The sequence below is a fragment of the Psittacula echo genome (assembly GCF_963264785.1).
Source record: "Psittacula echo genome assembly, chromosome: 1".
NCBI classification, from domain to species: domain Eukaryota; kingdom Metazoa; phylum Chordata; class Aves; order Psittaciformes; family Psittacidae; genus Psittacula; species Psittacula echo.
In genome coordinates, this window is record NC_137735.1 from 43,799,361 (window position 1) to 43,812,712 (window position 13,352).

General features: G+C 41.0%; 1 protein-coding gene across 1 annotated transcript in view; it reads left to right on the forward strand.

Moving 5' to 3' along the window:
- The window catches only part of MARCHF1 (membrane associated ring-CH-type finger 1), a gene marked incomplete at both ends in the record, with an annotated part of 97,362 nt that extends 85,290 nt beyond the window's left edge, over window positions 1-12,072 (forward strand). Inside the window, 2 exons of the mRNA XM_080636744.1 lie at window positions 8,838-8,985; window positions 11,771-12,072. Coding sequence (XP_080492870.1) covers window positions 8,838-8,985; window positions 11,771-12,072 — 450 coding nt within the window. The remainder of the gene's footprint in view (window positions 1-8,837; window positions 8,986-11,770) is intronic.
- Between the last annotated feature and the right edge of the window lie 1,280 nt (window positions 12,073-13,352).

Genomic DNA, 13,352 nt, shown 5'->3' on the forward strand with positions numbered 1-13,352 from the left:
GGGACAGAAATAGATTTTAGGCAAACTTCAGACAGGTTTGCCAGAGAAGGATTTGTACCAGCTTATCTAATGAGCTAAATAGACCAAGGTAGGGTTGTGCATTGATATGGCTCTATGATTCACCATACAAGTTGGGATGTTTTAAATTGATTTGATTTTTGTGTACTATGGCTAATGTTGCAGGTCTTCTAATCTTGATCCTTACAAGAGTTTTTTTCTTTGGGATGTACCTTTTGATGACAAGCAACAACAAATACATTTTCTTTGCTTTTGTGAACCTGCTCAGTTCTTCCTCTCTAAACGTGCTCTGGATGTGTTTGAGGAAAGGAACACAAAAGAGGTGTTTTCAGGGGCCAATCCCTTTTCTTTTTAGCCATCAGACCTGACACATTCTGTTGGACTGCATGAGGGGCACTTCTTATCTTGGAGAAGGGTGCAGTGCGGCATGCATCGTCCCTAAGGCACAGGCTGTAGACACATGTTTAGGTGGCATGGAGTGGCTTTTAGTCATATTACAAGGTTTGAGGTCTCATCTCTCATCAGCACTTCAAATCTGCACGAAGCTATTTTGTTCTCCCAACATGTGTGGAGCCCTGTTGTCCTTTATTACTATTACTTCTCCCTCCTCCACCTGCTGAACAAATTCCATTCCTGCAAACTACTGTTGCAGCTGCTTTCCTCCAGCTGGTAATGAACAGTTTACTGTGGAGACCGAACCAATTAGTACTGCGACGAGTGACCAGAAAAGCCTGCCTAACCCACTCACTATACTCTAAGCTACATGTTCAGACTACTGACATATCTTGAGTGCTTGGCTCACTTCATCATACACTGCCCCAGTTCTTTAAAGCTTTTTTCAGAAGTGCTGGGTAGATCCTGCGGGCCTGGTTTGAGATAAGAAAGACGTTTTTCTGTGTATTCCTGGTTTGTGTGCAGAGTACAGTTTCTACAACAGCCCCTAGTAAATTATTTTAGCCTTCATTTTGCAAGCATGATTATTCTAAGGCAAAGGTTGGCTCAAGGTCTTTCTTTAGATAGTGGAAAGAATCCAGAAAATGTTGCATGATGAGTTTAGCTCTAGGTGAGAGCAGAAGGATGTCCTTCCAGCTGTGGGTACTGTTTACCTTCCATTTGTTGTCACTTTTTTGCTAAATGATGGATAGGGAGAAATATGTCAGAATGGGAAAAATATTTAATACTAGCAATGTCATGGCCATATGAGATTCCCCTGTCAAGTCTCCTTACCTGCAAATTTTAAAATCGGGGCTTCTGAAAATGCCCAGGAGTTAGAAGTCCAAGCATTTACAGCATGTTTCAAAGCAGCCCATTAACTTCACCTTCAATTTGGCATTGTCAGTGATGAGCTCCTGCAAGAGAGAGATCTTTGGTTGTAAAGATTAGAACCTACAGACCTGCAGTAGATATGAAGTTGCTTCAGGACATCTATGTAGACAAAATCTCATGGCCAATGTGAGGGAAGATTACCACTAGCAGGAGGCAATGTGTGGACACAAAATGGTGGATGGGGGCAGGCAGGCAATCAATCTGCAATTTGAAAGTGGGGAAAAAGGAACACAAGCAGCAGTCTGCAGAGTGCAGTTCTGTGATGTGGTAATAGCTATTGTGTGTGAATCAGTGTGAATCTTTTGGTTCTGCATTGGGCAATCATGAAACCACTTTGCAGAAAGCTTAAGTATGGGAGGGAATTAAAATTGCAGGTTTACTTCTGTTAAGAAGAGAGGCTGTATTGGGATCTCTAGGATATGAAGCAGACAATCTGTTTTCAGAAGATATTAAGAAAATATCCATCTTTATTTGTTGATACTGATTAACCAAGCTTCTATTAGAAGTGACATGCAGGGAGGTAGATTTTGGTCCTTTAAAATAAACACCAGAGATTTTATGAGACTATGTTATAGGAAAGGGAAGTGGTTGGCTGCGTATGATTTAGATGTTCCCTGTGAGTAGGCTATATTTTAATTTGGTTTTGTTTTGATTTTCTTTTTCTTTACCCAAACGACTCATGACTGCATTTTGTAATTGCGAGTGTGGGTTTTGAAATCAGTAACCATTCCCTTAAAATTTCAGAGTCTTAAAGAATCAAAACCAGAGCACGAGGTAGATACTTAGAACAGTGTTTTACAGCTGCCACTTTCAAGATTATTACAGATTTATCCAGCAGTAAAGCACAGGAATTCAGGCTGAGGTGCACATCGTGTTTTAGCAGTAGCTGTAAGTAGTGGTTGGGGTGGGAGGAGTGTTTCTTGTCACATTTACAATCCACCTTCTTTCCTTTGACAGTTCATTCTCTCTTCCTGGTGGGAACCTCTGAAGCAGGTAGACGGTCTCCTACCACCCTCCAGTGGTCTGCAGAGCATACTGCAAGTGTAATGTTCAGAAAGCTCATTCAGAAAATAGGGGGTTGGGGCTATTTCAAGCTTTCTTCGTGGGATATGTATTGTTGCATTGTGGGGGTTTTTTTGGGGCGACTTGTGTAAAAGGTGTTGCAGTCTTTAGATGTTACAGAGTGGTTTGGCACACCTGTTCTGTGGAGCATAATGGCATTCATTCATTATGCCAGGTTGGATGAGGCCTTGGGTGGCATGGTTTAGTGTGGGGTGTCCGTGCCCATGGCAGGGGGGTTGGAACTAGATGATCTTAAGGTCCTTTCCAACCCTAACTATTCTATGATTCTATGATTCATGCAATTGCTTGCATTTGCAAGACGTTAACCATCTGCATCTCTCATGATTTCCTGTCTGTGTCTGTATTGCTGTCAGGATTAAGGAATCTATGGCTGAAGACAATCAGATGTGCAACAGTGAAGGGGTGCTTCAGAGGTAGTTGGGCAAAAGCTACAGTGTTTGGATTTTTGTCTATCAATTTAGAGTCTCAATAATTTGCAAGTCCTTATAAATGTCTCCTCTGGCTGTTACGGTCTCTTCCATTTCTTTTCCTCCTTCCAGTCTCTTTATGTGTATTAACATATGAGTTTCCAAGGAAAATTGCATTTGAGCACTTATTTTTGTGCTTTCTGTTCTTTGGTGCCTCTATGGCATGTGAGAGTGTCATCAACCTGATGGTTGCACATTTTTCTGGAGCACTGATGAAGATGATAAAAGATGATGCATTTTATTTTACCTTCTTATCATGAATGTAGAACTCATGCCATGAGAACTGCAGAAGCTTCCAAATACAGCAGGAGTGAATTTCTGAGTGGTTAAGGAGGCATTGATATGCTGTGACATGGTAGCACCTGCCAAACTTATCCACAGAACTTTAAGCTGTATTGAGTCCTAGACTACAAAGTACAAGTAAAAGGGGTGATGCTTTCACTGCTCAATATATTGTGGCCTTTGCTATGGATTTTCAAGCTAATTTTTATTTCCCTACCTATGATTTTATCCAAGAAAGTCTGTGCTAACAGAAACAGTTAAATTTTTGATTTAAGTGAATTGCAAATACCCTAAAATCGTGAATTGCACTTTTCTGCTCCAGGACAACATAAATTGTTAGCTTATCTACTAACATCTAGTCTAGCGTCTACTAGAGAGTGACAGTAGTCATGTAGTACTCTCTGCTCAGCCAAGCTAAAATGCATGAGTAGGACAGGAAAATTCCCATAACTACCACAGAGATCACCAGGGGTAAAGCATAAAGTTTAATTGAACTTCCCCTTCTGAGTTTAGCTCATCATGGCTGGAGTTGAGAGGAGAACTGGGACTGCAGCTGGGGCAGGGCAGAACAAAAGCACAACTCTTTTACTGTTTAAGAATTTTAATTGCTCCCAAGTACTCTGATCCCCCTGTGTCTGTGTGAGCAGGTCTCTAGTTCCTTTCTTGTATCCCAGCTGGAACTCTGCACAGTCCTCCAGTTCCATAATGATCCGTGTCCTGGTGGCCTCTCCGAGTCCCCTGCCAGCCAGCTTATTTCTGGTGGTAGACTAGACACACAGGCATGCTGTCTGGTGACAGAAGGAAAGGGGCCGGAAAAGGAATCAGAGTCAGGCAGGCCTTGGCTTGCTTTCTGGCTAGATCTGATCACAGGATGTTAGCAAAAAAGGTCTGCTTTAGCCCATTTCTGCTAGCTCCCTCTTCTGATACACCTTTCTTGTCAATCTCAGCAGAAGTCTGTGAGCTTGTGCATTTATTTACCTATCCTGCCTGTTGGTCATTCAGTTTTGCCTTTTTTTTTTTTTTTTCCTCACTTACAAAATGTTTGCATTTAGAGAAACGGGACCAACCTTCTTCTTTGACTTTAAAATTCCATATGAAATAGCTGTATTTGTCTGGGTGTCCAGATTGACACTAAAGCTTTTGTGTATGTTACTGTCGTGGTTTAAGCCCAGGCCATAAATCAGAACCACGAAGTCCACTTCCCCCCCCACCTTTCTTCCCTCCGCTCCTGGAGGGACGAGGAGGAGAATCGAAAGAATGCAGCTCCCACGGGTTGAGATAAGAACAGTTTAATAACTGAGGTATAACACAAATCACTACTGCTACCACTAATAGTAATAATGATAAAGGAAATAACAAGCAAGAGAATACAACCGCTCACCAACCGGTACCTCACCCCTACCCTGCCATGATCCAGCCCTTCCAGGGACTCTCAGTTCTACCTCCTGGGCATGACGTGCTGTGGTATGGAATACCTCTTTGGCTAGTTTGGGTCAGGTGTCCTGTCCCTGCTTCCTCCCGGCTTCTCCTCCTCCCTGGCAGAGCAGGAGACTCACAAAGTCCTTGGTCAGGGTAAACATTCTGACCCACAACTGAAAACATCAGCTTTATCATATTATTCCCAGGTCGAAAGTCAAAACACAGCACTGCACCAGTAGAAAAAATGACTGCTACTGCTAAACCAGGACAGTATCCACCCCTTATTCCATACCATTCATGTCATGCTCAGATCCCACATTTTCAATATACCATCACTTGTAACAGTCTTTCAGAGCAGGAGAGGCCCATTGCAAAGTCCACCCCTCGATCATGAGTCCATCTCTATGTTGCATCTCTGCCCTGATGGCCTGAAGTGTCATGGGCCCATCAGGCTCAAAATGATTCACCCTCCCCTGCAGCAGTCTCTGCAACTTGTCGGGGACTCCATGCAGCTGCCTTCCATCTCCGACGCTTCCAAAGCACTGGAGGGGCCCAGTGGATTAGATACTCGCCCATGCTGTCCCACACGCCGTGACACTCACGACTGCCCAGCCTTGGGGAAAACCTCTCGGTCCCCCTGTATTGTCTAAACCCAGACAAGACCCAAACCTGACTCTGCTTAACTTTCGAGATCAGACAAAATGGTCGTGGGTAGAACTCACTCTGTGTGTGTGCCAACATAGTGATCCCCATCACAATGAGCAGGCAGGTCCCAAGGGTACCCAAAGGCCATTCAAAACCTTCAGAAATCTCAAATGATGCTGCTGTGCTTGCAGGCTCTCTCACCACCAGCTTCGCTTTTTCTGAGTCCAGATCTTCCTCCTCTGCCTTGCTGGAAAGTGCTGCAGGGTCTCCTGCATCCTCCTGCGGCTCAGGCTCACAGGGCTCGGCGGACGGCTGCTGCTGGGGGATGCTCTCGGCCGCCGCAGGGCTGGGCTCGGCCGTGGGGCTCGGCTCCTCCGCCGCCTCCTCCCGCTGCTCGGCAGCCGCCTCCTTCCCCTCCTCGGCAGCCGCTTCCTTCCCGGCCTCCGGCCCCGCTCCCGCCGCCGCTTGGTCCCCGGGGCCGCTCTCCCGGGCCGCTTCGGCCGCCGCCGGCTCCCGGGGCCGCTCCCCCTCGGCTCCCCGCAGCCTCACAAAGACGGAGGCGAGGACGAGGGCCAGGACAGTGAAGAGCAGCGGGACGGCCAGGTACAAGTCCACGGCCACGTCCGTTCCGCCCTGCTGCCGGAGCCCCCCGCTATCGCAAGCCATTACCATAAAGTACAATGAAACAAGAACCTTAGCCCAAGGCCCACACTTGATAAACACTAACACAGCAAATACCGGCTCTAAGTAAGCTACAGCATACTGAAACTGTGGCATCAAGAGAAACAACTTTGAGAGCCCATAAATCAGCATTGTGCCTCAGTCAGATCTGTTGTTATCTCAACCCTTCAAGCCCCACGTTGGGCGCCAAAAAGAACTGTCGTGGTTTAAGCCCAGGCCATAAATCAGAACCACGAAGTCCACTTCCCCCCCCACCTTTCTTCCCTCCGCTCCTGGAGGGACGAGGAGGAGAATCGAAAGAATGCAGCTCCCACGGGTTGAGATAAGAACAGTTTAATAACTGAGGTATAACACAAATCACTACTGCTACCACTAATAGTAATAATGATAAAGGAAATAACAAGCAAGAGAATACAACCGCTCACCAACCGGTACCTCACCCCTACCCTGCCATGATCCAGCCCTTCCAGGGACTCTCAGTTCTACCTCCTGGGCATGACGTGCTGTGGTATGGAATACCTCTTTGGCTAGTTTGGGTCAGGTGTCCTGTCCCTGCTTCCTCCCGGCTTCTCCTCCTCCCTGGCAGAGCAGGAGACTCACAAAGTCCTTGGTCAGGGTAAACATTCTGACCCACAACTGAAAACATCAGCTTTATCATATTATTCCCAGGTCGAAAGTCAAAACACAGCACTGCACCAGTAGAAAAAATGACTGCTACTGCTAAACCAGGACAGTTACAGAGAGTAAAATGGCTGTAAGGAGACTGGAGGTATACATGACAGTGAAAATTTAGCTCAGAATCTTCTCCAGTAGACCAAAACACAGAGCATCAGAGTTGAGATTGCAAAAAAATTTCTGTTTGTGAACACAGTTCATTCTTTATTATGTTCAGCATTGATCTCTCACAAAGCATACACAGGTAAATGAAGGGTTAAGGTAAAATCCCTTTTTCCATGTGGACAAAGACCACTTTGGAAAGAAAGCCTTTTGCAAGGCTTGAATTGAATTTTTGCTGCAAAAAGGATAAAAGCCTCTAGGTCAAATGCTGTGTAACCTGGTGACTGTAATGATATGGTAAGACTGTGATGATAATGTCACAGTCTGTCTGCTGAATACTACCTACATGAACTACAATGATTATAAGGTTCTGGGGATTTTTGCTGGTTTACTTTTTTTAATGCCTCCCATTTTCCCAGACTGCTGTACAGAACCCAGTAAGCTTCATCTTCATTCCTAAGTAGATGTATCAGAAAATGAAATGAAGTACTAGCTAGGAAATAAACTTCTAGCACTGTCTCTTTGTATATAATTCAGGAAATAGTTCAGTTCTTCTATACAGTTATTTAACCTTGTGATTGTAAAACTCTAGCAAGGGCTAGAAAATGCTCCAGAGATTTTGTTTTGAGGCGACAGCTCTGAAATGTGCAAGTTTAACTGCCATTAAGGACTGAAATTTGTTTGGTCCAGTAAGTACTGTTGTAAAAGTAGGGGCAGGAAGAAGCATTTTTGAAAGCTAGCCCTCTTGGTGACACTGCATTAACATTTTAGTGCAGTTGTGCTCCTTCAAAATGTGACAGGACAGCAAGCAGTAGTCAGACAAGAACTGCCGTACTGGTTCAGGTTAAAGTGTAAGCATCTAGCTTTAATGCTAACTATCTGCAAAACTACACACAAGCAATTTAGGGGAAATTTGTTATTTCCCTATAACAAACCAAAACAAAATATAAAAACCAAACCAGCCAACAACAACAAAAAAGCCCCAAAGCAACCTCAAACAAGGAAAACAAAGCCAAACTCATACCTTCAAAGCAAATTTATACCACCTCGGTGCTCTGAAGTGGCCAGGAGTTTTGATCCAGGTTTAGCACCTGGAAAAGACTAGGAACCACTGCAGGAGTGTACTAAAAATACATGTCAGGCAAGAAGCAGCTTTGCTGTGCCGGTGGTCTGCTGGGGCCTGCACACTGAAGCACAGTTCAGTCTTGCATGAGAACGACTGCAGGGAGGTGGCACTGTTGTATTGTGGTTTGTACTTGTACCATGCATCACATGCTAGCTCTGAGATTATCCTTTGGAATTGAGGCATTTTGGTTTTAAATGTCATTCTTTCATCTGTTTTTCAAGGCAAGCATTTTAGTAGAGAAGGGGTTTATTTTAAAGAAGTGCTGAAAAAGATACATCTTCACAAGCAAGACGATTAAAAATTGTCCCAAAGAGTTGCATTGTTCAAATGCAGAGAATAGCTTTATTTCATCTTAAAATAGCCTTAACTTCAGCGAGGATTTATTGCCATAATTCACAGATGTATGATGGATTTAGAGGCCATAATTCACAAACGTGTGCCTGGGAGATCCTTCTTGTATTACCAAGGCTGACTGCTTTCACATACAATCATTTCCATGTAATCATCTTTTCAAGTTTATTGAATTAAATCCTCAATGCAGTTGCATTTCTTATGCTCTTAAGTTATGCAAAGTCTGTTCCATAACTGCATTCCTCTAATTTTAAGCAACTGAGAATAGCTGAGAATAGTGTAAGTATTAAAAACTCAGTTTGGATTTTTTTAATTCTCTTATCACCAGAAGTGTGCATCAGGTAAAGTTAAAATTAATATTTAGCTTATTACCTGTCTATTAACATGTTTTGACTGTGCTGCAATGAAATTACTTCAGATGTCATTTGCAAGCAGACAGAAACAGAACTCTTCATTCCTCTGAATCTGTAAAAATATCATTATGAATTTTATAGTGATGATGCACATACTACTGTAATGTGTATTATCAAAATAAAAGGATTTGTTAATTTTATTAATTACTGCTTTTTCTTTTTTCTTTTTGGTAGAAAGAAACAGAATGGCTTAATCAGTTTATTGTAATATTTTAAAATTCTGACTTTGATTTATTTTTTTCATTACAGTGGGAGAAACTACAGATGACAACAAGTGAGAGGAGGAAAATAGTTTGTTCAGTCACATTCCATGTAATTGCAATTACCTGTGTTGTTTGGTCATTGTATGTTTTAATTGACAGAACCGCTGAGGAAATTAAACAAGGCAATGATAATGGTAAGTATCTTCTACCTTCTTCAGTCTTCTTGATAATGCAATGGATGGCTTTGAAAGGCAGGTATGTAACCAGTCACATTCTGTTCTTAAATAACAGCTCAGTGATACATGGCTACATCAATTGCTTTAATGCAGAAGTAATGAGTGCATCAGTGTTAAAAGCTTGTTATGCCCTGCAGAGAGACCTCTACTTAGTGTAATCATTGCCATGGCTTAGCTAGCCTGCTGGTTTTTCTTAGGTTAATCTCCCATTATCTAGATATTTCTGAAGTTCAGACAAAAAGCTGACTCAAATTCAAACAGCTTAGTGCAAGCTCAGGTCAAAAAATAGTGATTTGTTTATATTACCCACTTGAACCTTGATATCCTGTAAAACATGATAGAGATCTTTCATCAACAAGCTTCCTAATACAAACTTCCAAGAGACTGCATTCCAGTTGTGTTAGTCCTTCATGTAGGACTTAAGAAATATGGAAAGCCATCCCTGCATCCTTTTGAATAGAATTTCACTGTGAATGCCAGTTGCTTTTATTGTGAGGGAGGTCAAACACTGGAACAGAGAGGTTCTGGAGTCTTCATCTGTGGACATACCAAAAACCCAACTGGCTATGTGTAGCAAAACATGTGTTTAACACAACTAGGTTTCTTTGTACCCTATGTGGAAACTGTGTTCCAAACTGAACTACTGTTTTCCATTTCAAGTCTGTTTGGTCTTAAATTTAGTCTTAAATATGATCATGATGATAAAAGGCTTTTGAATTTGTATCTGAATTAACTTTAAGCACAGTAGAAGGACAAAGGTCTGTAGCTTTGTGCTATGCTCTGAAGTTAACACAGAAAACAAAATAGGCAGAGCTTTGTGCCTTGACAGATGAATATTTGATGATACTCCTGATGCTTCCCTTTCTTCCCTATGAAAGGAAAATAGTAGCAAGCCTCAGTAAGTCACAGATGAATGTATACTGTATAGTCTTGTTTTGCCTTCTTTCTAGATGGGTAACCCTATTTTTCATCTCTCTCAAAAAAAAAAATGGCCCTAAGTGTACAGGACTAGGAATGGCATTGAACTATTTATTTATGAGTACAACTACGTGATCCTACTCATTAAAAGGGGGAAGGTATTTCTGTGGATTAGCTAAATTTACACAACAAAACAGCTGACATGAATTTTTGTTGTTATATAGAATGCATAATAGTCATATTAATTAATTCCTGGTAGGCTGAAAATATTTATGATTTCTATAGAATTCAGTGCCTGCCAAATGTAACGCATGATTCTCCACACTAAAAAGTGGAGAGAGATACACCTTGAAGCTACTTAAACCATGTAAAAATAACTGTTTATTGAAGAGAAGTCTTTTGCCCCCATGTTGGCAGGGGTAGTACTTTCACAAAATCAATCAAGAGGAAGAGGACAGGAAAGAGCCATATCTGTAGTTTGCTTTTCTCTTCATTATCTCTCTTTAAATGGGAAATGCTGGGAAAAAGACAGTGAACACAGGAGCAAAAGACACTTTATAAACATCTTTAGAGGAGAAAAACTAAAAGCCCTGAGCACTAGTACTGTTTGTTAATATTATGTAAGTTAAAAAAATCTCTTTTTAACATGTATCTCAAAATATTTAAAGGGATTTTTTTTTTTTTTCCTCCTTATGAAAGCATATGATACAAATAAATGAAAGTGTAAACCCCTTCATTGGTAAAACTGTCACTGGTCAATAGAAAAGACAATTTAAAATCTATTTAAAATATTCTAAAATTTATATGGCACCACTGGTAGGGAATCAAGTTTCACATAAATTTGCTCTGTGTGAAGAAGCAGGTCTGAGCTTTACCTCTCCTAATAAATCTCGAGTTTGTTAAAATACAGCAATTCTGGAATATACTGCATGATGCAAAATTCACTGTGCCATATCAGTTAAGCAACAAATGACACTTTCTGTATAACCATGGATGAAGCAGCAGCAGCACATCTTTAATTCTAAGAAGTGGAAGAAACTCTGAACGAAAGCAGAGCTGTTTTATTCAGCCTCTTTCTTCTGAGCTCAGCAATCCAGCTGTGACTTGCCAATTCTAAGTGCCTTTACCCACTGATAGGCTTAGTCAGATGCTAACCATACTGCTTTCACGTTTAAGAGCAAGGAAGAGACAGTGATATTTAAACCCAGTTATTAAAGGGGAAAATGAGAGAAAGAACACATCACTGGATATGACACCTTGGCAAAGTGTTCTTTGTTACTTCTTCTGATTCCAGGTACAGGGGATTGAAGAAAGGTATGACAAACATTTTGTGAACAAATTTAACAAATACATAAGGATTTGTCTCTGGCAAGTTCAATTAAGTAGAGTAATAGCAGTTTAGGCAGATACAAAGTGATTTTCAACTCTTTGTATGCTTTCATTTTTCTGCAAATTAAAAAAAAACCAGCTAGCACCATCACTTAATAGATCGTTACTATTTCAAAGTACTGCTATGACAGAGAAAACTACAGCTATCAATGTTATCAAGCATTATACTTCCTTTGTGCAAGTGGCCTTTCATTTATTATTTGACCAAATTGTGGTGAAGTCAGTTGAAAGTTGGAGGCAGATGTAGTTTCTTGGCTGGCCTATGGGATAGGAAACTGCTGCTCTTTTCTGCTTGAGTCACAACTGCCCCAATAGCATGTACATACCCGGAATTCTTAGCAAGTAAGTGGGTTATTTTCAAAATATTTTACTGAAACTCAGTGCTTGATATTCAATGTATAACAACAGTAATTTATATAAATGTTTTATTTTAAAGGTGTCCTTGAATGGCCGTTTTGGACAAAACTCGTTGTGGTGGCCATTGGATTCACGGGAGGCCTGGTCTTCATGTACGTGCAGTGTAAGGTGTATGTTCAGCTGTGGCGCAGGTTGAAAGCCTACAACAGAGTGATCTTTGTTCAGAACTGCCCAGACACCACCAAAAAACTGGAGGACAAGAACTCTTTGTGCACTCAGACCTCAGATATCAAGGACGCAGTAGTGGTGCCAGTAGCACAGACAGGTACAAACTCTCAGCCAGAAGCTGAAGAAATGATGTCTGAGGTCATGCCAGTTTGACAGAGGCAGCACTGTTTCTTCCTTGCAGAATAAGGCGTAGTGTTTTGTACACTACAAATGCTAAAAGAGAGCAGAAATGACTGTGCATTTTTTTCAGTTAAAAAGAACAAAAACCACACAAAAAACAAAATCCTACAAGGAAAATGGATCCAGCAAAGCAACTTGTTACTGTATGGAATGTGACCATTTGTGAAGTAGTTCCTCAATTAGTCACCAAGTGTAGTAAAAGTGGAAGTGTAGAAAGTGCAATAGAGAACAGGTTTAACAGACAATGCCAAACCAATGTGACAATAGTACTTTCTTTTTTTTTTTTTTTTTCTATTTTGTTTTGTTTTATTTTATTTAAATTTGATGGCTGGGGAAGTAGGCACAGACCTGATAGAATCATTTTGTTTACAGAAAACAAAAACCTTTAATCTGTTTACCACTAAGAGTTGTGTATTTGCTATTTATCTTCTTAAAGATACACTTCAAGAGGGTACCAATCAAGTTATATGCATTAACTGAAGCAAAGTACAAAGAGCTGTATCTCAGTACTCACTCTCTAAACCTCATATGGCAACACACATTCATGTGACTGCAGTGGAGCCTGAATGTCTGGGCAGCTGTGTCAACTGAGGATATTTGAGACATTTGAAGGGTAGTATTGTTTTGAATATGCCTGAATTTTTGAAAAGTAAGTAACTCCAACCAGTATAAACTCATGTCTCCATAAGCTACAGATATATTTTAAGTATAGCTCTCTGCAAAATAAGAACAGGAAGGAAAGAATGTGTAGATATGTATTTAGAAGAGCAGCTCAGCTGTTCATTTTGCTTTGTAAGAGTGAATTAGACGTAACTTGGATACACAAAGATTTGAGGCAGAACTATAAATGAAAAAAATGCAGTTCAGTGCAGAACCACACAAAAGTAAATAGCATATTATCAAAGGTCTGGAAAAGGATGACACAGAGGGAAGATGGAAGCCAATTTTGGTTTTATGTTTTAAGATTCATGATACAGAACAGTAGACATAAGAGAATATATCTACATATTTTAACAGAACATTAGTTTTTATCTCCTTGTTCTGAAAAGTTAGTTTTTATCTTCCTGACTGAAAAAATAAATCAATGGTTTCCCTCTGTACAGGTAAACTTGAGGTGTTAGAGATTTACAGTTCAGTTAACTTCTTTGTGTTTTGAACATCCTCGTATAAAAATGAAGTGTGAATAGCATTAAAAGGTGCAATAGATAAATGAATGTAGATGTAATACTGTGTCCGACAGGGTGAATTATATA